The 24,825-nt window shown below is 40.2% G+C and overlaps 1 protein-coding gene and 1 long non-coding RNA gene across 2 annotated transcripts in view; both read left to right on the plus strand.

The window, feature by feature from the left end:
- The window catches only part of LOC134578261 (uncharacterized), a 550,797-nt gene that overhangs the window by 225,709 nt on the left and 300,263 nt on the right, over positions 1 to 24,825 (plus strand). The window lies entirely within an intron of this gene.
- TALDO1 (transaldolase 1) lies at positions 7,805 to 24,097 on the plus strand. Its single transcript, XM_063437650.1, has 8 exons — positions 7,805 to 8,025; positions 17,809 to 17,932; positions 18,350 to 18,457; positions 20,422 to 20,553; positions 20,822 to 20,997; positions 21,588 to 21,785; positions 23,442 to 23,587; positions 23,854 to 24,097. The coding sequence occupies exons 1-8, from the start codon at positions 7,929 to 7,931 to the stop codon at positions 23,884 to 23,886; spliced, it is 1,014 nt and encodes a 337-aa protein (XP_063293720.1). The 5' UTR covers positions 7,805 to 7,928; the 3' UTR covers positions 23,887 to 24,097.

Raw genomic sequence — 24,825 nt, forward strand, 5'->3', positions numbered from 1 at the left:
AATGATCTATACACTAAAACTGCTTTATTTAGCTGAAGTAATTTAGGTGACTATAGTGTTCCTTTAATGTAACTGTGCAACAACGTTGCAATTAAATGTGCTATATAAATGATAACAGTTACACCGCCCACTCCAGTTGTAGACTACTGGTGGAGGCAAGAACACTTCACACAATTTCCCCAGAAATTGTAGCTTTTCTAGTTATTATTATTATTTATATAGCGCCAACATATTCCGCAGTGCTGTACAATGGAATTACACTGTGATCTGTGCTGGGCAGCTGGCAAAGTCCAGCAATGATCACAATCAGCTTGGGGACATGCAGAGAGACCGTGTCAGGGTTTATTCAGACCCTGAGGGTTTCCTTAAGCAGCCTGCAGCCCAGAAACCCCCGCAAACATGTATTCATGATAATATAGTGCCTGTGTGGCTGTTTAGTTCCCAACTTCCCCTTAGATTGCTCTGAAAAGGTGATTTTACTCCCTTTTTCTCCCACGCCACGCTGGTCATGCTGCGGCTGTCCCCGCCTCCATGGCTGAGAATTAGCAAGCTACTGCGAAATGTAGTAAAATACCACGTACGCCAATCAGCATCACTTCATAGAGATGCATTGACTCAATGGCTCCGGTAGACAGAGTGAAGCCCCAGGAATCAATTGGTACATGGGACTCCCTGATGTGAGCTGGGATTTAACACTGTTCACACCAAAACTGCAGGACACGCCAGTATGCCCTAACGGTGTTAAAGCCTAGTATAGCTAAAATGTACTGACATGTCCTTACTTCATTAAAAGGCTAAAGTACAATAAATATGCTTAGAAATCAGTCTGTGTAAATAAGATACATTGTCCGTCTAAATTAAATTTTAGGACAAATTATGTTTGGATAAATTGTTATTAGTAAGTAACATAAAATTTTTGAGAATGGCAACACCCCCACTCACACCTCTAAAATTTAAAGTTTTCCTCTTTGTCCGTTTTAAATGCTGGGAGGTATGGGCTAACCAGTCTTAGACACAATGACTACACCGGCTTGTTGTATTGGTTACCGTGCACAGTGTCAACCTTTTTTTGCGCTGTTGGACAAAAGAAGAAGTTGTGTTATTGGTCAGCACCCAAAATCAGCTCCCATTGCTGCTGCTGAAATAATAAATAAATCTCAAAATGTTTTGTTATCTGCGCCAATTTGGACAGCAATAAAAACATTCAAACAGGGCCTATCACACCCCAAATCTTCTGTCCTCTCCCTTCCATGCTACAATATTTTCTTGCTCCACAAGTACAAGTATTGTACATGATGCCACAACTTATGTTTCTGTAAGTTGTAGTTCTGACAGAAAATTGATATACAAACTTTGCATCTCACTTCACTGAGAAGATCTCTACAATCAGAGAAGAGAACGCTAATTTCTCTCCTTCCCCTACCAATACATCACCCAACCCCACTCCCTCCACCATTCTACAAGAGGTTCGTGCTTTGCTCCGGTCCTCCCACCCCACCACCTGTTACCTCAATCCTATTCCTTCATATCTCATCCGCACTTTGTCTCCCTCTCAATAAAATTTTCAATATCTCCCTTTCCTCTTGCACATTTCCCTCACCCTTCAAACATGCAACCATAACCCCAATTCTGAAAAAGTCCAGCCTTGACCCCAACTCCCCATTCAACTACCGCCCCATCTCGCTACTGCCATTTGCCTCCAAGATCTTCAAGAGAGTTGTGTACACCGCACTGACTGACTTTCTCTAAACCAACTCTGCTTGACCCCCTTCAGTCTGGGTTCCGCACTGGTCATTCTGTTGAAACAGCTGTGACCAAAGTATCAAATGATTATTTGCTAATTAATGATAAATTGCTGCAAAATCTCGCTGCCATTACTCTATCCTCATACTCTGATCATCAACAGCTTCTTCGCATTCTCCATAATTTTGGTCTACGGGATACTGCTCTCTCCTGGTGCTCCTCCTACCTCTCCCAGCACTCCTTCAGTGTTTCTTTCTCTGACTCTGCCTCTTCCCCCAACCACTCTCTATCGGCGTCCCCCAAGGCTCTGTCCTTGTCCCCTACTGTTCTCTATCTACACCGCCTCCCTTGGTAAACACATCAGCTTCTTTGACTTCCGTTATCATTTCTATGCGGATGACACGCAAATCTACCTGTCCTCTCCTGATCTCTCTCTGCCCATCTTGACTCGTGTCTCTGACTGCCTCTCTTCGATTTCCAAATGGATGGCTGCTCACTTCCTTAAACTCAACCTGTCCAAAACAGAACTTCTGGTCTTTCATCCCTCAAGTGTTACTACTCCCATGTCTGTCTCCCTCCAAGTCAATGGCACTACCATCACCTCTACCTCGCAGGCTCGCTGCCTGGGTGTTCTTTTTGACTCCAACCTCTCCTTCACCCCTCATGTCCAATCAATCGCCAAATCCTGTCGCTTCCATCTCAAAAACATAGCGCACATCCGCCCCTATTTAACCCCAGGTGCTGGTCCATGCTCTTGTTCTCTCTCGCCTGGACTACTGCAATACTCTTCTCAGTGGTCTTACGTGTTCCCAGATTGCACCATTGCAATCTATAATGAATGCAGCGGCAAGGCTCATTTTCCTGTCCGCTTGCACCTCCCACGCCTCCCAGCTCTGTCAGTCCCTGCATTGGCTTCCAGTTAGATATAGGGCTCAATTTAAAATTCTGGTGCTTGCTTACAAGTCCCTACATAATGCTGCTCCAACCTACCTAACCTCCCTAATACACAAGTATGTCCGGTCAAGGCCCTTACGCTCTGCCAAAGACCTGCGTATAGCCTCTGTCCGTACTCCCACCTATAACGCTCGCCTCCAAGACTTTTCCAGGGCTGCACCTCTTCTGTGGAACTCCCTTACCTTCTCCGTAAGAATATCACCCAGTCTCCACTCATTCGAAAAATCATTGAAAACTCACTTCTTCAAGAAAGCATATCAATTAAACTGTTAGCAGGTTTTTATCCCCCACCTGCCATGACTCCTCTCCTGCAACTGTCAAAATTACCTACTAAGCCCTCAGTGAATACTTTTCTAACAACCTACTTCGTAACCCTACTTTACCCTTTGTGTCACTATACCCCACTCCCTCTAGAATATAAGCTAATTGAGCAGGGCCCTCCACCTCTCTGTTCCTGTACGTCTAGTTGTCTGGTTACAATTACAATTACAATTACATGTCTGTTAGTCCACCCATTGTACAGCACCACGGAATCTGATGGCGCTATATAAATAATAAAATAATAATATATAGTATCAACCACTTCCTGGTTTGGCGGGAGCGCGTTACAAACCCAGAGCAACCTGAAATTTTGCTGGAAATACAGGGGCTTGGGGGCGGAGCCAGCGCCCATGCGAGACGGTCGCATCCTCAGCGAGCTCCGAGCCGCCGTCCGCCTGAACGTCGGATAAACAGACCCGCTGGGCACAAAATCCGCCGAGCCGAGCTCCACAGGGTCTGGAGACAATGGGGCGCCGCTCCAAGAAACAGCGGGCGGATCCGGGGACCGGTTGCCGAGATATAGGAAGCCTGTTCAGGCAGCCGCAACACCCCGTGCAGCCCAAGATGGCGCCGACCGCGGCCTACTCCACGGCTTCATCGGAAGCTGAGAGCACACAGGAGGATGATTTCCCTACCACACTACCAGCCACACTGCCTACACAATCACGGTATGTGGGACTTGGGGATGCTGCCCCCTCAACTAAGGCAGACATTAAAGCCTTATTGCAGGACCTTAAGGCCATGTTTCAAGCCGACATAGCAGTAGTGAGGGAGGATGTCGCCACACTGACAGGCCGTGTCCAGGCAGTGGAAGGGGAGCTAGGGGGCACACATTTGGCACAATCAGCCACAGATGCTGCACTTCATGCTATACAAAAGAAATGTAGCGACATGAGCCAGCGTTTGGCAAGTCTGGAAGACAGGGCTAAAGCCCGTAATATACGGATAAGAGGCATACCCGAATCCATCTCATCAGAGGAACTGCCTCACTATTTACGGCGAATGATGGCCACATTACTACCACCTAGGCAAGTTAAGCAAGCAGCAACTGACAGATGCCACCGTTTGCCCAAGGCAGCCAAGGCACCCCCAGAAGCCCCAAGGGACGTGCTCTTACAATTTCAAAGGGACTCTGACAAGATAGCCGTCCTGGAAACTACGAGAGTATCCCCCTCACTGTCCTTTTACAAGGACCTTTCAAGAGCTACCATGCACTGGAGGCAATCACTCCGCTCCACTACAAAGCTTCTGAGAGAGGCTGAAATCCCGTACAGATGGGGCCCACACCACCTAGTGGCAGAGAAAAACGGCAAGAAGTTCCCACTCTCGCAACTCCAAGACGCTCCTGCCTTCCTTCAAGCATTGGGAGTCTCGACGGGAACCCTACCTCCACGGGACAGAAGCATGCGGCAGTAGAGGACATTCCTCCATTTGTCCCAAGACGGGCATTGGCGGGGACGGTGGATCCTCCAGCTTGACACCGTCTGAACTAACTGTTTCTTCATGTCATAACTGACAGTTATAGAATTTATGAAAGTTTTATCTGTTTATTAAGCTCTGTAATTATTTTTCTGGCTCCGTAGGCAAACTTGCTAAGCCGTACCAAAGCCAAACTACCCCCCCTACACATTTATCCCTACTAAAGCCACACACACTAAGCTCATGCCAGCTTTGATTCAAGCGCTTTGGCACACACGTAGCGCAACATAGATCCTCAAGATGCAACCCGATATCATATAGCGCAGACAAGCAGAGGATGTAATGTCAGTTTTATATATTTACAGTTATTTTTATCTGTAAAGTTGAAAGTTATCAAGTTGTAAGTTCTTAAGCCTATAACTTCTGCATCTCAAAGCAAAATCTCTAAATATAAAAATTGTGCTTGATGCTGCATGTACCTGTATGTTTCAAATGTCTTTTATGCGTTGGAGGAATGCCTTTGGGGTACCTCGCAACAACCTGTTATCAGCTTATGCACTACAAAAATAAAGAATTAAAAAAAAAAAAATAAAAAATAAAAAAAAAAAAAATAAATACAGGGGCTTAAAAAAAAATTAAACAAATTCAAAGTGCATTTTACATTTTTTAGCTAAAAATATTCATGTGGGACAAATTGTCAAAGACGGCTGTGTTTTCAATTTGCTTTTAATTCAAGACAATTAATTCACACTTTAGTGATTAACCCTGTATTTTAAAAGGAAACTGAAAAATAGAGAGGGTAACAGTAAAACAAAATATATCTAAAAACAAGTATTTATTGGGTAATTTAAAAGTCCACGTAGGACAGAAAACACACAGCACACAACACTCTATATACATGTGGTCTAAGTGAAAATAAAGTGAAAGAAAAAACACATAAATATAAATAAATGTATAATATGTACCGATAGAAATAGCTACCATAAAAAGGCTAATAATTCCCAGTGTATGGATATGGGTAGTACAATATTATAATAGCCATAGATTAGGCAGATTCTTTTTCACCTAGCTATAATATAGATACCGCTAATGGTAGAACTCTTCCACCAAGTTTGGCAGCTATCCAGCTTTCAGTGGGGTTATGCCTAATGTAACAAAGTAGACCCAATTAGTTGCTATTGCTAGAGACACAAAAAGTATCTAATGTGGAGATTAGGTTAATAACTTTGAAGGTGCTGCACTGTGTAGATCAGCGGTAGTCAACCTTTTTCTACCTACAGCCCACTAATGCATCTTTCTTGATGGAAAAATGTCCTTACCGCCCACCAGTTTTTGCGCAAGTGCAGAATATTTTTTAGAAAGGAGGGTGTTTTAAAAAAAAAAAATGTACGTACATTTATCTTTTTATTTCTACTTAATGCATGTTTATAATGTTTTAACTTTATAAAGTTTAATGAGAAAACAATAAAGTAAATTGAAATTACCTTTACTAGTGATTAATGAGATCCTTGAGGTTGATGCTGCGAGACTAAATATTTGATATCTGGTTCGATTTTCGTAAGGAACAAATGAAGGTCTCCTCTTTCGGTGATATTCAGACGATTTCTCTGTTTGCTCGTAATATGATTTCTCATCTGTGCATCAGCTCCCCTACTCTCCCTCCTCAATTCCCCTCCCCACCTTTTTTTTCTATTTTTTAATCTTCCTTATAGCAATGCCCAGCAGGAAGGCTGAGCTACGCAGCCCACTTACTATTATTAGCCAACAACAAATCTATCCTTTTGCTTTTTATTTTCCTTCTTTCTCCTTTTTTACAAATACTCTGCTCCTTCTTTCTTCTATTCTACGAGTACTCTGCTCACAGACAAACACACACTCACACATACACTGACAGACTCACACACTCACAGACAAACACTCACACATACACTTACAGATACACACACTCACTTACAGACACTCACACACATATACTTTCAGACACACACACATACACACACACACATACACTTGACACACATACACTTACAGACACACACATACACACACATTATTAATATTAAATGTCCACCCAGCCTCCCTACCTGGAGAGCTGGTGTGGATCTGTCCCTGGGGTCCAGTGGGGCTTCACTTCGGCGGGCGGCAGAGTTCTAATCCGAGGCGCGAGGGAGCTCTAACCTCTGTGCTCTGCTCCCTCGTGGGCTGTCTACTGATGCCGGGAGCTGAAATATGACATCATATTCCTGCTCCCGCGGCATCAGAAAACATTATGCGAGGGAGCAGAGAGGTTAGAGCTCCCTCGCCACGTCTGATCTTACCGCCATGCCGGGGGTCCAGAAGGTGGCCTGGCACCTGCCGGTCACTGAAATCTTGCGCCCGCATAGCCGCTCGCACCCACCCGCCCAAAAGGAGAAATCCTCTAAAAACGAGGCTTTAGCCACTGAAATCCTACCGCCCACCTGGAATCCTAGGGACCAGGTTGACGACCCATGGTGTAGATGATAAACTGTTTAATCTCGATTTTGCCTGGGGACATTTATTCCCATATCCATACACTGGGAATTATTAGCCTTTTTATTGTAGCTATTTCTATCGGTACATATTATACATTTATTTATATTTGTGTGTTTTTTTTCTTCCTCTTTATTTTCACTTGGACCACCTGTATATGGAGTGTTGTGTGTTTTCTGCCCTACTTGGGCTTTTAAATTACCCAATAAATACTTGTTTTTAGATATATTTTGTTTTACTGTTACCCTCTCCATTTTTCTCTTTCCTTTCAATTATCCCCCATTAGAAGAGGTGTAACATCTGGCTCCATTTCTTTTCTTCTTCTTCTTTCAGCTTAATAGAAACCCTGTATTTTATTTTTAATTTAATTTTTTATCTGAATATTTTTATATATGTTCTGTGATAATCCCTAAAAAAATTCCTAAAAAAAAAAAAAAGCAATATTGGGCTAAATCCAGCCTGCAGTGTTCCTTTAAATTAACTCAGTGCCTCCATATTTCCTATGAACTAAATGATTTGACACATCTTCCAAACCAGCATTGCCATATCCAATTCTAATAACAATAAATCTATCCCCATTAATAACAATAAACCCTATGACGTCAGCTCTACCACCACCCTCAGTGATGTCCATACACAATGACACCGAACCCTATTTCCTCACTCTATAAAGCCACTGCTAGCCATTCCCGTTCACTGATTGGCTACAGAGCACCCGCCCCCTTAACTGCCATTAGACAGTTTGCCGTGTCAGTCTGGTATCGTTTCACGCGTACATTTTTTTTTCTCCTTTCCTGGCTGCTGATTGGTCGGGCGACGAGCAAGTCCTAGGCAGGCGCGTCCTCGTTTCCCTTCTGATACCCTCCTCGTGCCTGTGTTGCGCGCGCTCGCATTCCCTCATCCCCCTGGTTCCTATTGGCCCGTGCGCTCGAACACCCGCAGGTATAAATAGGACCCCCGGCTACCCGGTCACTCCTGTCATGTCCAACTCTCCTGTCAAGAAGCAGAAGATGGAATCCGCGCTCGAGCAGCTGAAGCAGCACACGGTGGTGGTGGCCGACACCGGGGACTTTAAAGGTGAGTCTGGAGGGGTGGTAGGGATCTACCTACACTCCCAGCAGTAAGTGTTCATTACCCCATGACTGTCCCTTTAAGAACCCACCATGTGCAGAGCCCCCCAGCCTCTCCGTATGCACGTGTAGTGGGTGGGAGGCCCTGGCTATCAAGGTACTAGTGCTATAATTGGGGTATGTGGGTCTATACTCCTCATGGTGTGAGATCAGGACTCTAAGCACTCAGGAATAAATAATATAATATCCATAACTCATAAAAAAAATCCATAATTAATATATCCATAATTAATATAATATCCATAATTAATATAATATCCATAATTAATATAATATCCATAATTAATATAATATCCATAATTAATATAGTATCCATAATTAATATAATATCCATAATTAATATAATATCCATAATTCATAAAAAAATCAATTAATAAAATATCCATAATTCATAAAAAAAAAATACATTCTATATGATAGCAGTGCACCCTTTATTCACTGAGGTGTGCAAGCTACAGGTAGGTACATGTGTTCTGACTCATTCAGCAGCAAGGGTTGCCAACTGCTGAGAAACTCTTATCAATGTGCTGGCCGCAAAAAATATTTATTTTATTGAAAAACTTATCAGATTATTATCGTGTTGCCATATACATGGGGCATTGTTATAATTGGTTATATTTTTAGACCCCTTTAATACAAAGGAGGTCTGGTCATAAAAGACAACCAAGACACAAAGAAAAAATACATTTGTTTTTAAAATAATAATAATTTAAAAAAATCCCTACCAGTGTGGACTATTGTAACGGAAAAGTCGGCCATAGTGTCAATAAACAAGGGTGACAGACATGTGAACAAAGTCTTTTAAATTTAGGAAAAGGGCAGTCCGTTATGTATTTGAAAAGCCCCTAAAGGAACAATGTTATAAAAAAAAAATAATATTCCACTGACACCGATATTGAGGTTTTCTCAATCTCCCCAGAAAGGACAAATCGTAGCCAAACTTTTCTAACCTTGAACTTTGCAATGAAGGTTTGCACCCAGGACATACTTGAAAACGAGAGAACTCTAAATGTATCTTTCCTGGTAAAATATTTTATAAACAAATATGTAATGCATATTACGCAGCATATTAGGGGTATACTATAAATATCTATATGTACGTATAACCAGCAGTCAATAGATCACATCTATAATGCCTCAACTACATTCGATAATGTGTTATCGGGGTGATTAATGTGATTAATAGGTTTGCTGAAGTGCTGTATGTGTATGGGGTCTATCATATTTGTGACGGGTTATAAAAGTGCCAATTTTATAGAAATCAGATCAAATGGAACAACTCTCCATCTGTCACTTAGCAGCTAGGTTTTCTCCCATTTTTTTTTAAGCTCCATAGATCTCTAGCTGAATGAGCAGGCATGCTGCCCTAGCCTGTCTTCCCAACTCCTCACTACAGCTAATTGAAAAGCACTTGAAAGTGTGTGTTGTGGCTCCAGTATTGAGGCTTCTGAATGAGAACCCTCTGATTGGAGTATTCTCTGGCACAGACTGTTCTCCCTTCTTTCCCAAACAAACGTTCAAAGACTGCAGACAGCAGGCTTAAATCTTTTGCAAGGTTTTTTTTAGACACCCAAAGAATACATGGAGAAAAAGGGATATATGCGACTTTCAGAGCTTTAGCTTTGAATGATAGTTGCCTCTCACTCTGCAGGGTGAAAAAAAGCATTCAAATAGGATTTTTTTTTTTTTTATCTTATTTCGTTTGCTTTCCACGCACTTCAGTGGGGACACTCATCCAATCAGTGCCCTATCTCTTGGAATGCTAGAAAAAATGCACTCTGCTGCCTGACCAATCCAATGTGCAGTTGGAAGATCTCTTCACCTTGCAACATTTAATGTCCGGCTTCTCTCCTGTGCTACTCAATGATGCCCTGTTTCTGTCACTAGTGGACTTCTCTGAAAATGAGATGGGTCTTGTAAGATGGAGGGGGATAAGGGCTGAAGAAACTCTAGTAGCTGAGGTGTTCCCAAAAATGCAATATGACAAAGTTCATAAACATTTATTACATACTTTTCAGTTTTTTTTGTTTTTTTTTTTTGCTTTATTTTTGTTTGTATATTTGCTAAAAATATTGCTGGTTAAAAAAAAAAAAATTGTCAAGTGATGCATGTCCCTTTAAAAAAATACCCCATAATGCCAATATATTGTAAGCTCATTCAAGAAGGGTCATGTGTAGATAGCTACATGAAGTATATAACTTATGCAGCCCTTTCAACAATGCCCTGTGCAAAACCCTGAAAACCGCTATGCTTCTGTGCCAAAGGGAGTTTCTCCACCCACGTATGAAAAAGAATAGACTGTATTAGCCAGCACAGGATTAGGTGATACCATAGAATTATTGGCACCGTTTATTTCAGGGCTAGCGTTTGTAATGATGCCAGGCAGCTGAGAGCTACACCTTTATTTATACATAACCACTCCTTACGCTGTGATTACTTGAGGCAAGCAACTAAGCTGCCATTCAATACACTACATCCAAATGTTTCTCCCTGAAGTTACACAATCGTGTCAAAGGGAGTTTCTTCTGTTAATGAAACTACAATAAACATTTAGAACAAATGATGGTTACTTTTAAGGACTGCCAACAAATCATGATACAGAATGAATAACTATTAAGGCCAAAATTAACAGAATATGTAACTACCAGCCCGACAGTAGAATGTCCCCGGGTGTACGCATTCTTCTATCCTGTTTCTCCACAGCACCCACTCTGTATATCTCCAAACAGCCAACACCACGGAACTACACAGTTCTGAATATTCAATTCCACAACTCACTGCACAGCTCCAGTCATACAGCAACATATACCACATTCAAATTTGGCAATTGGAAATAAAGTGCTTCTTATAAAGCAGCATTAGACTAATTGAAAGATTGTGCAAGTATAGAGAATCAGGAAGCCCTCCAAACATGAAAGGGAACAAGCAAGCTGGAATGACTTTAATATTAAAGGACCTAAGCACAATGACACTACAGCATCGTGTAATGTAAATAGCAAAACATTTGTGAACAGTTTGATTTCATTCCTGTTAAAGCAGAGTGAATCCTAGCAGACTCCATGTAAGTTAAATTGTTTGCTAATGGGCAGTCCAGCCAGTGTTCCCTTAACCAATTCATATAAACATGTTACTTGCCCCTAGAAATGTTTAACACCGTGAAGGAGGGTCTAGTGAAATGTTTCCTTAAATTTAGCGTTTAAATTGTTAGTGAAAGTGCTGGTAAATAAGCGTGAAAATGTGAATTGCCAACTTCTGCAGCTAGAAACATTAAATGAGGACAATGCTTCTGGGCTGTAACAAACAACCGCATTCACTGGCTATTTGAATGGGATCACGTCCACCAACTGTAAATGGATAATGCAACTGAAGCAGAGCAGCTCGTGTTAGAACACATGGCAATGTCCAATTATTTATGCATGTGACCGGAAAAGCTTTCACATCACTATCTGCACACGTTTTACAAACATGAAAAAAAATATACAAACATGCAAAATGGGTGCTCCATCTTTACAATGCCTGTATTCTGATATATTATCTAAGAGGTATTAGTAGTTTGTGTACGGCATGCCCCCCCACCCAACTGTCCTAAACCCTGGAGGACCATTCCAGTCCAGGATTTGTTCTCTGCATCAGAAGACCGCATAGACCTGTCCCCAGCCAGCACAGTGACCTGAATGAAGATGGCATGAGATGCTGACAGCCTGTTGGGTATCACTAGCATGCCCATTCAGTTGCTTACTTATCAAGTCACAATATCTCCTTTAACATAGAAATTAATGAGCCAGTGCTGCAATAACAGTACAGAAACTATTAAAGAGGAACAATGACTACACAGTATTTAGAATATGCTATGTACATAGCCAATATGTCACAAATGGTTTTTGTGGGGTTTGAACATTTTAGAAATTCCCACATTTATCCCAGAACTGGAAAAACTCAATCTTGGCTCCCTGTCCATCTTTGTTATACATGTTGACTTTTTCTGCCATTGATAGAGGAAAATGGGAACACCATTTGCCCTCGTGTGCCTGTACTGAACTGGAATATGATGTCACCTGGTAAATCTTTTATACACATTGGAAAAGAAAAATTAGAATATGAAAAGCAAATTAGATGATTTCCAGAGTTTTATTCAGTAGTGTAATTCACAGAAAAGCAACAATTTACAAACCTACATTCATAGTCTCCACGCTGTGACTGCAGGTGCTGATCACTCCCATAGGGATGCATTGATTCAGTGCATATCTATGAGAAGATACTGATTGGTGCAGCAATTTACAGTGCGTGAGCAATGGCTTTTATTACGCTTGATATCAGCCACAGAGGCGGGGCCAGTTGCGCGGAGACCAGCAAGGTATAGGAAAAGTGGGAGTAAACTCCGTTCCCTTGCAATCTGAGGCGACACGGACACACATAGTGACCGACACGTTCAAATTATTGGTGGTTTTTAATAAAATTTTATTCCACCCAGCCTCCTTACCTTTGGGAAAGCTGGAGTGTATCAGTCCGGCAGGCAGCTGGCTGGGGGGGAGTGGAGGCAGGCAGTTGGGTGTTTATAGGTGTGCGGCAATGAAGCTGTGATGTCCCTAATCTGCTTCTTCGCACACCGCTTAGTGAGGACGGGTACGAAATATGATGGACCGACCCTGGTCTTGCAAAGCGGTGCACATGGGAGCAGAGCCGGAAGTCACAGCTCTCTCGCAGCTTGCCTTGGAGAGAACGGGCTCACAACTCCAGGTGCCAAGACAAAAATTGCTTGGCACATCTGAGTTGTCAAGCCCTGTTCTAACAAATAATTAGCCTCCCGTTTAGCTGTACTACAAAATAAGCAGTCTGTTTTATCAAGGTGTGATTAGGTGGACTCTGCCAGCACCTTTAACACCACAGCTTATTGTTGTATTATAGTGCTAGGAACCTGTCCCTGAGTAATTGATTTTTAACCCCATGACACGTGCCTTTTCAGCACATTGTGCCCACTACAACGTCAAGATGAGGACTACTATCTTTCCAGTTTTTGTATATCAAAAATGTAAAACATGCTCACACAATTTGTCAGTCTTTTACCTGTAGGAACTTTGCTGTGTACAAGGATTGAAAAGGTACCTTGATTTAACCCCTTAAGGACACATGACATGTGTGACATGTCATGATTCCCTTTTATTTAAAGATGTTTAGTTTGTAATTTGGTTTTGGCAGGGCCATCTTCACCTGCTGATCCCTAATGTCTAACGTGTTTTGTTAGAATTGTCTTTTACCTATTATACAGCTCAGGGGAATGTGTTGGTGCTATATTAATAATTGTAATTGCTATCCATTTTCTTTTTTTATTTGATTATCACAGTGCACAAATAATGGTCTCCTGAGCATGAACTATAACTAGTGTTTTTGTTCTAAGTAATTTTTGCAAGCCAAGTATAATTTAGTGTAGACTACAAAGACTATATTGTCTGGTGATGGCTCCCAAGTGGGTGCAAAACATTTTTCAAACATTTTACTCTTTTCTGATAAATTAAGGGAGATACTGCTGTATGGTGTAAGTAGGGTTACAACACTTATTTGGTTCCTTTCAAATGTGTTAAGTGGAAATGGACATAAACAGGGTGTGGGCAAACTCAGTGTGAACATTTCCCAAGTTCCTTGTTTTGTATGAAAGATTTGAAATCTCTGGTAACTTTCGTATATTACAGCACCCCAGACATTAGTCAATGCTGCCTAGAGTTTCAGCAAGTAGATATGTGAAGGATGGAAGTGAAAGAGTGCTAAACAGGACTGAATCTACAATCCAGAACACCTGCTAGGATCTATAATTTGACTCTAGAATTACAATGATTCAGATGACATTTGGTGTCCTGTATGCCCTGGAGAAGCTCTTACGTATGCTTTCAGATGGCTGATTTTTCATTAATGGCATTTACTGCTGTAGGTCGTTTTAAACTGTATTTTCTATAAGGCTCTTTGCTAGGGTCATAAAATACCTGGGTCTTGATCCCATAAAAAGATTTGCTGAACCCTCAGTTTCTCACTTGGTCCATCACAAATTCCATCCATAAACATCTACAGTGTGACGGTCAACACTTTCACGGGTGCATGTTTCAGACATGCTTTCACGGACGCATACAGGCATGCACAGGCACACACACTATAAAATTACATATCCATATATTTTAATATTCCCTACCTGTTTGTGCTCTGGTATGGGCGAAGGTGGGCAGCAGACAGCTAACCTTATCTAGGCCAACCTTGCCCTTAGTCATGTAGTCATTTTGACTCCATGCGCACTCCCTCCAGGTCTCCTTGTTGAGTATCGTCAGGAGCGGTAGCAGCATGGTTATAGACTGGGAATACAGGTAGTGATGTATTCCTCTTCTATCTATTTGAACTACACTAGTTTGCTGCTTTTCTGATGGACGAAGATTCAAAAAAAGAGACCCAGAGGGCGGGCTGCAGCTCCGCATAAGAAATATAGGGTAACTGAGCCCCTCATTCTCGCCTGTAGCTCACCTTCCCACCAAGTAACATACTTGTTCAGCCAGTTGAGCGACTATCTGAAAATATTGGATGACATAGTGCCATGCCATGGTCGGTCATTGATGAATTTTCTTCATTCCAGGTTGTTTATCATGGCGTCTTCATGTATAGAGATATAGTTCAAGATTCATGGCATATTGTGCTTTTTTTGTCTGCACATTGGATTCTTAAAGGACCACTATAGTGCCAGAAAAACAATTGTTTTGCTGGCACTATAGTGCCCTGAGGGTGCCCCCACCCTCAGGGTCCCACTCCTGCCGGGCTGGATGGAGATGAAGGGGTTTAACACTTACCTTTCTCCAGCGCCGGGCTCCCTCGGTGCTGGAGACTCTCCTCCTCCTTTCCCCGTCATCGGCTGAATGCGCACGCGCGGCAAGAGCCGCTCGTGCATTCAGCCTGTCCATAGGAAAGCATTCTCAATGCTTTCCTATGGACGCTGGCATCTTCTCACTGTGCAAATCACAGTGAGAAGCGCCTCTAGCGGCTGTCAGTTAGACAGCCACTAGATGCTGGATTAACCCTAAAGTAAACAAAGCAGTTTCTCTGAAACTGCTATGTTTACTTTAGGGTTAATCCATTGTCTGAAACTGCTTTGTTTACAGCAGAAAGGGTTAATCCTAGGTGGACCTGGCACCCAGACCACTTCATTAAGCTTGAAGGGGTTTGGGTGCCTATAATAGTCCTTTAAATCATGCTGCTCTGCCTTTTCTGTATGTATTTAGCAGCTAAAACTGCATTAACTGTAAATATAGGGAAGATCAGTCTCAAGTCTTACATGTGGATGCCTCAACACAAATTTGTGTGCCTGCCTGATATTCCGATTTTTTTTTTTTTTTATTTTATTTTTTTTTAATGGCAAACATCACTCTTATTGGCCATAAAAAAACATTTTGACACTTGTACTCCTGGATACATTCACACATGGAGTCTGAAACACCTGGATAAACCAGACCCTCGTGTTGTAATTTGTAGAAGAATTGTGTAATAGGAGTAGGTGAGAGGTGCAGGATTTGTTCCCCCTACCTTTCCATCCATAATGACTGTATTCTGCAGATATTGCTCGCAGTGTATCTCTAAATACACTTGTTTTAGATCCCTATGAAGGGCTTGATTTCAGTAACACATGGTTGTATACTCAATCTATTAAATGGGACCAGTCAAATATGATGCAGTTCCTGATAATTTATTCCAACTCTTAGACAGGTAAAGGCATGCAATATGAATTACCACTAACTGCACCAACTGGCCATCCATAACGCACCCTTATCACTTTGATTTAAGATCTTTGTTCTAGAACAATTGTATGGACTGGGCTTATGTGCGGTGCACTAAAACCAAACAAATTCCTGTACGCTCTTATTTGACATAGCTGGGCTGCATTACGAAGTTTACATTATCTGCACAGACCTAGTTACACATTACACAAGTGTGTGGTGCAGGTTGCTTAATGCTGAGGTCTACATTCCATATTACACCACTGCTTTTTTTTTTTTTTTTAAATGGAAGTGACATTTATAAAGGCAGACATTCTAGCTGGTGTAACATGTTTGGGACAGCTTGTGCTCTGGTCTCTGGCTTGTTCAGGGCAATACAGAAGTTAGAAACGACAAACTTTAACATGCATGTCTATGGAGTAACTGTCTATGGTGCTTGTATTCAAATAAAACTGAATCCTAAATATATATCAACCTGTAAATAAGGTATAACGAATGAGGGCTATATGTTTAATTGGCGAATTATAATGTATTAAAGGAACATTCCAGACCCCTAAAGCACGCAGTTTGCCAAAGTGCTTTTATGTGTAGTCATCTGCAGATTCAAAAAATACATAGGCACTACTTTAAATAAAATTTGTTACACCTTTGTGGCTGTCAGACAGCAGGTCCTGTTACTTCCTGGTTTGCTAAGCTCGGTGGAACAAAGATCAAGAAGCAGCAATTGATCAGAGCATCTGCCTTGCAACAGTGATTTTATATCTGGGCATTGCAGTGTCCCTTTCATAGAATATGCATAATTATTGCAAACTATTAATGTGATTGATACAGAACATGGGTCCAACAATTTAAATCCATTTAAAATTCTCCAAAAATAGATACTGTGAGAAATGGCCTCCCAACAATTGACATTTGTCAAACCTGCATTGGTTGCCCCAGATGTTAGGCGCTACAAAGTGTCCTATTGCAGTCCTTAAAAACAAAGATGAAACTGATGCTGGTTTGTATGTAGATACATATTTTAATAAAAGTGCATCTGAACTTCCAAAATCGGTTAGGGCGTTAGGCTCCCTTATTGGGTCATGCTGAAAGCCCTGTACTGAATAAAATCTGAAGGTTGTAACACACTTTGTTGCAGTGTAAACCTTTGAGTTATTTCAATAGAATGGAGAATAACCAGGAAGATACTGAACAGCACAGTCATCATGCTGGGAATAATCTATTTCAGACTGCTTTTGGAAATCTCTTCCTCCTTAGGCTTTAATTGCCTCTATTTTTGCACAGTCACTATGAATAGTTTGTCCTTACACTGCATGTTTCCTTTTGTTCTGCCTGTTTGTTTCTGAAGGTACACACCTAATTATGTAAATAAGGCTAAACTGGGGAATGTCTTAACTTGTACAGTTTGGTTTCTTAAATATACATCTCTACAAGGTATTCAGCTGAATTTTTTTTTTTCTTGGTACGTCGGTTCTCCAACTGATAAAAGAATCTGATACACAGAAGCGTTTAGAAAAGTTGTTTTATTCCAACCCTTTTAAATATATGTATATATTTACGAATGAATTTCACCCCTTAAAACATGTAAAGCTTTAAGATAGCTGACCTGCAGGGCTGGACAAAGCTCTGTGCTGATCTTTACTCCCCATCCAATGTGAGCAGGGGGCCTTGTGCAGTCCAGTCACAGGCTTCTCGTAGTGCTCTGAGCCAGCGAGGTTGGGAGGCAGGTACGTTTGTTATTTTGGAGACTAAAGGTTCCTTTTAAACTAGTAAAGACCACTAGGTGTATCGGTGTTCAGGGAGGAAACTGTTTTGTTTTAGCAAGGATAGCACTTGGTTAACCTTCAACACTAGCTTGACATGTGCTAGATTATATTTTTGCTTTAGCCATTGAGGTATGGGCTTTGAAGTACCTTGAAAAATAACTGCAGACTGAAATACTCTGTTCCTGTACATTGACATTGACCAATTTGTATCTTGGTTTGTAGCCATTGAAGAATACAAGCCACAAGATGCAACCACAAACCCATCGCTGATACTGGCTGCTGCCCAGATGCCTGACTACCAGGACCTTGTAAAGGAAGCCATCAAATATGGGAAAAAACTTGGAGGGTAAGTCCCTAAGAGACTTGGTGTGCATGTAGGCATTTTCCACATTCTAAGGTAATGGCATCTCCCCGTACATATAGGTATATGCAGTTTTTTTTGGGTCTAAGCACAAGGTAAAGCTTGCAGCAAATTCTTGTGATCAACAGGTTCTACTGTGCGATCTGCAAAAGTCCAAGAAATATCCAAACTTTGACCTTACATTGAACGTTAAGTCTGTACATGTTCCCTAAACATACAGCACAGCGGTTATAAGATGACATTCTGCTTTATAGTAGTCTGTGAACCCTGATCGTGGCAACTGATTTGTACTAAAATTAGTGGGAATATAAATTGAGTGAAGCAGACATTTTATGCACATTAGTGTAGTGATATTTACATATTTATTTATTTTTTCATCACTTTATCGTTTTGTTTTTTCAGGACCGAACAAGAACAGATTGACAACATCATGGACAAGCTGTTTGTCTTATTTGGATCTGAAATCCTTAAGATAATCCCTGGAAGGGTTTCTACAGAGGTGGATGCAAGGTGGGATTTTATCTGCCGTTATCCTGATACCTGGGGATGTTATTCCACCAGCTGTCCTTTCGTTTGTGATGTTGACTGCATGAATATAGCCATACTAAGGATATCATTATACCAATATTAAATGTGTTCTACTGAAGCCGAAGATCATGTGAGCTGTTAGGGTTATAATATAATAAAACTGGAGTTTTTGAAGTTATAACCTAAAATGTTTTATCTTGTTTTAATCAGATAAGTCTGTTCCCCAACGCTAAATAAATTCTGCATTTCTGCTTGCACTCAATATCTAATTTGCTGATAAATATCTTTTATTTCACTTGCCTTTTTCCATAATGGATTAATCCAGGATCAATCTAGGTTTTTATATTATTTATTTTTTTCTGTCTAGAGACAAACTACAATCATAAACTGGAAAACCATACTTGGGGACAAACACGAAAGCACTAGGAATACAAATGTGTATTTCTAAGTCTTTAGTGTTTCTTTTAATGAAGCAGTTTTGGTGTATACTGCGAAATTCTGCTTCATTTAGGCGTTAAAATCACTTTTGATTTTGCTGATGCATCCATAGCCACAGCCTTTTTTTCATGGAGACTGACTCACAGCAAGCAGTTGAATTTTTAATCTGATCTTACAGCAAAGTCTGTTCACTCTAGAAGTTCTTATTTCCTACTCTGTAAATTGAAATTTAATCACATGCAGGAGGCTTCTGCAGGAGGAATATAACACCTGAATGGCAGAGAATCAAGCAGTGAGACTGCAGGAACATCTGTACACCAAAACCACTTCATTAAGCTAATGTTTTGGTACCCAATGTCAGTTTACCAGATCAAAATTAAGATGTAAATTAAATGAATTTGGATGCTGGAGTTATATGGATATGGAAATCTATTTAATGCTGCTGTTTACTAATGTGTGCTCTGTGCGAGTCATTGCATTTTTTTTCTGAAAGAAAAGGATGTGACCTTTTTAATTTATTGCGGTTTTAAAATTACATTTTAGAATTTATTTAGTCACAGTAAGGTCATATTTCCGATCACCTGTGTGTTTGTCTCTGGTGCTCAAATTCCAAGCAGCATTGTGTACAGTACATGTGTAATGGTCCTTCTTAACCATATTTTAAAGTCCAGTCAGTTGGATTTAAAGGGATTCTATAGTGCCAGGAAAACAAAGCAGTTTTCCTGGCACTTTAGAATCCCTACAGTGCCGCCATCCCTCGCACCCCCCTCCCACAGCGCTGAAGGGGTTAAAACCTGTTCAGTCATTTAGCTGAATCCGGCGCCGATGTCCCTCTGCGCTGCGTCAGGTTTAGCCCACACTCTTCCCTGACGATGTTAGCCGGCAGGAGAGACCTAATGTGCATGAATGGCCGTGCTCGCGTTAGGATTTCCCCATAGGAAAGCATTAATCAATGCTTTCCTATAGGGATCCCGGTGACGCTGGATGTCCTCACGCATAGCATGAGGACGACCAAAAGTAATCTAATCATCAGGAAGTCCCTCTAGTGGCTACCTTGTGGACAGCCACTAGAGGAGGAGTTAATCTTTCAAGGTAATTATTGCTGTATCTCAAACTGCAATAATTACTACTATAGGGTTAAGGGACATGTCAATGAGCTGAAGTGGTCTTGATGCCTACGGTGTCCCTTTAAGCCTTAGAATTTCAGTGATCTTTTGGGATACTAGCTAAAAGCTTTACGGATAGTGATTCAGATCCAGTTTTTGGTCAATGAACTGGCTTGCTTTTTAAAATAAATAAATTTGTCCTTTACCAATATGACCTATACTTTCAGATATAACTGAGCAGTCTCTTTGAGGAGTTAGGAACTATTCAAACTTGGCAAACATTTTATTGTAGTCCTAGGTGGAAATTGTCTTGAAATGTGACTGTACAAAAAACAATGAAAACACTGTATGTAAAAGCCATTTGCCCATCCTCTATATAACCCAATCTGCTTCTCATCACAGGTTGTCTTTTGACAAGAATGGTATGATTGAGCGTGCCAAGCGCATCATTGCACTTTACAAGGAGATTGGCATAGAGAAGGAGAGAATCTTGATAAAGCTGTCTTCAACCTGGGAGGGAATTCAAGCTGGCAAGTAAGGACTGAATCATCACTCTCCCATCCATACATCTTGGTGGTGCACATGGTCTATCTGTAAATAGCTTGCATAACTTCACAGCCTAAATATAAATGTTTGGAATGAAGCTTTCAATCTAAAATGTAATCGAATGGTTTGAATATTATAAATATATTTATAATGTCAGTGTAACTGTAATTCTGCAATTTCCAGGTTTCTTGATGCCTGATCTTTCCATTAGTCTGTTTTGGTTTTCTTAAACTTTTTTTCCTGCATCTCCCTTTAGGGTTTTGGAAGAGGAATATGGCATACACTGCAACATGACTCTCCTCTTCTCATTCGCTCAGGCAGTTGCCTGTGCTGAGGCTGGCGTAACTTTGATTTCTCCGTTTGTGGGTCGGATCTTGGATTGGCATGTGGCAAATTCTGATAAGAAGAGCTACGAACCCTCAGAGGACCCAGGTATGATGCAGAATCTTTGGAAAATTCAAAAGAAATGTAAAGTAAGCCTATTTACATGATGCGTTTTATCCAGTAAAATTGTAGTGAATCAAAATTGCAAAATGCAGGCTAAATAGTTGGAAAATTCGAACTATTCTCAATTTCCCTAAATTTTGCATCTTCATTTTCAAATCAGTTGTACTCTTAAACAGGATATTTACGTTATTTGTGAAGCGTTATTCTAAAATAAAATTTGAAAAAAAAATAGTACAGTACTGAAACATTGAGTCTTGGATCAGTCAGGTTCCGACTTAAAAAAAAAAAAAAAAAAGTAACAAAACTGCACAATGAAACCCTGTATTGCAGTAAAATTTTTAATATGTCAAAATAAAAGAGCTAGACTTCGTATTAGGCTGTTGGATAGTAGTTTTCCTCTTTGTTTCTTATTCATTTCTAAAGGGTTATCCCCTACTGTTACTGTCCTAAGTACACTATATTAGCTTCAACCTTTCTCAGTTCATGATGCAATAGTTCACAACCTTTTCACTTTAATGCTATGTTGAGTAATCAATTTTGTAGACTCTATCTATAAAATCTGATTTGTTTAATAGGTGTGAAAAGTGTTGTCCAAATCTACAATTATTACAAGAAGTTTGACTACAAAACAATCGTGATGGGAGCTTCCTTCAGAAATACCGGAGAGATCAAAGCACTCACAGGATGCGATTACCTTACAATATCACCCAAACTCCTAGGAGAGCTGAGCAAAGACAACTGCAAACTCACACCAACTCTTACAGTCAAAGAGGGTATGTCTGCTTCTGGGACCTAGCTGGTTAAATCAGTGGGCATTCATTTATTGCACGCATTGGGAAGATTTTACTATAATTTCTCATTTGTTTCAAATGGGTTTATGTAGTCCAAAAATGTACAGTTTCTGTTTTTAATGCAAAAAAAGCAAATATGACCAGCTATTTATTGTAGTTTATTAACTGAAATTTACTTAATATAAACAAATAACTTCTAGGAAGCACTCTAAAGTATTGATGTATTTGTAAGCTACCAAACTAAAACTTTATTTGCTTTAATTAAAATAGAAAATTTTACCACATTTTGCCAAGAAGTGTAAACAAAAATAAACTCCATGTATAGGTTTTAATTCCTTGCAAATCACTATAAATGGCAAGAAATGCACCTTGCTTATACCAAATAGAAATTTAAACAAAAATGATTTAGAAAAAAATATTTTAAACTGCTATATGCATTCCTTAAATGTGATAGTGCTGCCACCAAGTGGTCACAGTTCAACTTTTAAATACACAATTGGGTAAGCCAGCTGTTTGATGCAATCACACATTATTGTGCTAAAACACCAACTATCTACCTGTTTTGATCTCATGCTTAACCCCTTAAGGACACATGACATGTGTGACATGTCATGATTCCCTTTTATTCCAGAAGTTTGGTCCTTAAGGGGTTAAAGGAACTCTACAGGCACCTAGACCACTTTACCTCAATAAAGTGGTGTGGGTGGAGCAACCCGGTATTTTTATTTTATTTTTTTACAACCCTGCAACTAAAAACATTGCTGTTGAGCAGGAATGGAAATGTTTGCATTGCAGTGGCTGTATTTTAACCACCACTAGAATCACTTCCGCAGCTATAAAAGTTAAACTTTAAAAATGACTCCTACAGAGCATTTGATTGGTACAACAGGGGTGTTGTGCATGTGCACTAGCCTCCCAGTATTTAGCTGGAAGCATTGGATTTGCTGAGATAATCAACCTTTATTAGTAAGTCTAAACTTTTTTTTTTTTTTTTTTTTAACCTTTATACAGGTGTACCTGTATAAGTAGGGGGAACAATGTTGGGAATATAGATAACTGTAAAATGGAAGGCAGTGTTGTGAGCTGCAGCTGAATGTTCACTTTGCAGATTACTCTTGTTAATTTCAATTCAATATTTGCTACAATCGAGCTGCTTCATTTGCAAAGTTTGTTTTCCCACACTTTTAAACCAGGTCACTGAAACAAAAAACATTGCAATTTCTGTTACATATGCTGAAAAGAGACTTGCGTCCAAGTTCAGCCTTTCTCACATTTGTTTTTTGCTGTTGATCCAAAAGAAGGCAAAAAAAAAGTTTGAAGCACTTCAAATTTTGCAACAAGATAATTTATAAACCTGTAAAATAGAAGTGGTCCCCGAACAGAACCCTGAGGGACACCACTTGCCACCTCTGTCCAGCTTGAAAATGTACCATTAATGACAACTTTGTACTCTATTTTTAAGCCAATGTTCTACCCAAGAACAAGAATTTCCATCTAGACCGATTTCCTTGAGTTTGAACACTAATCTATTGTGTGGAACTGTATCAAATGCCTTGGCAAAATCCAAATAGATCACATCCACTGCAACATCCTGATCAATACTTCTACTTACTTACTTCTTCGTTGTTTCTGTTGCAGCCAAAGCCAGCAATCTGAAAAAGATACATCTAACAGAGGAAGGCTTCCGCTGGCAGCACAATGAGGACCAAATGGCTGTGGAAAAACTTTCTGATGGGATTAGGAAGTTTGCGGCTGATGCCATAAAGCTTGAGAAGATGTTAAAGGTGAGTGCAGTCGGTTGGAATACACATTCAATAAATTACCATGAGATGTAAACAAGTAGCACCCTTTTCATACTTGACCTATATTAATGCAACACACAGGTGCACATCAAGAAACTAGGAATGGCCCATCTTGGGATGTATAGTCCACACTAGACAGTCCAAATTGGCTATCTCTTAACCAGGATTTAAGACATAGGACAGATGTATAGGCATACATTGAAGGTTTAAGATGTGCTTTTTACACTTCTGTCTTTTTGTAATTGCAGGCACGGCTCTCAGATTCTAAAAACGGACAATAAACTTGCAGTCCCTCTTTTATACGTTGAGCCCAGATCATTCCTCATCTCTTCTGCTCGAAGTGCTCTAGGCATCCTTGGAGTCCTCTGACTTTCACACTTTTATCTACAATATCCTTAAGCAAACAGAACCAAACATAATTAATCTACATTATAAGTTTTTTGTAAATTGGTAATTTTTTTTCCACTGATTAAAACCAGTACTTACCCAGAATGTGTCTGTCTTTAACTTAAGTTAAAACATAACGACAATGTCGTCTTTTTTGCCAATAGTTGATTGTTCAGGTGGGAAATCAATGGGATGGCACAACTGTTATTTTCCATACTTCTCTCTAAACTCTCAACTTTTCACTTTTTTATGTATAAAACATTTTACCAGGAAGAATACATTGATATTTCTCTTGTTTTCAAATCAAATCAAATGCACACATACTGTGTGCATGGAATTAAACAACTTGGGGTTCTTAAACACAACTTCAAAAGTTCTAAAATTTAGGTCATAGCAGTGATGATCCACAACTCCATTTGACGATTTGCCTAAATTCTGCACACCTATCCACTGGCCACAACTCAGTGTTTAAGAATCCCTTATCCTTGTAAACTTGTAGTGCTTTGAGTGTTTTTTCAGTTAGATGTTTTATGTTAATATTTGAAATTTTTAGATACATGAATTTAATGTAAAATATAAATAGAAACCATGTACAGAAGGAAAACCAAGGAAAATAAGAGATTATACACTTGAATTTAATCAAATCATCGCAACGCTGACTCTTCCATGTCTGCATTTGATATAGCCGGCTCCATGTGAAGTCTTTAATGCAAATTCTCATGGTATGTTTATCCACACACCGATATAATTTTTCACTCTGAATCGAAATTCAAGTTTTTAATTTTCAAGTTATACGTTTTGTCTTAGAAGAAAAAATGTAAACACTTAAAGGC

The sequence above is a fragment of the Pelobates fuscus genome, chromosome 12, assembly GCF_036172605.1.
Source record: "Pelobates fuscus isolate aPelFus1 chromosome 12, aPelFus1.pri, whole genome shotgun sequence".
Lineage (NCBI taxonomy): Eukaryota > Metazoa > Chordata > Amphibia > Anura > Pelobatidae > Pelobates > Pelobates fuscus.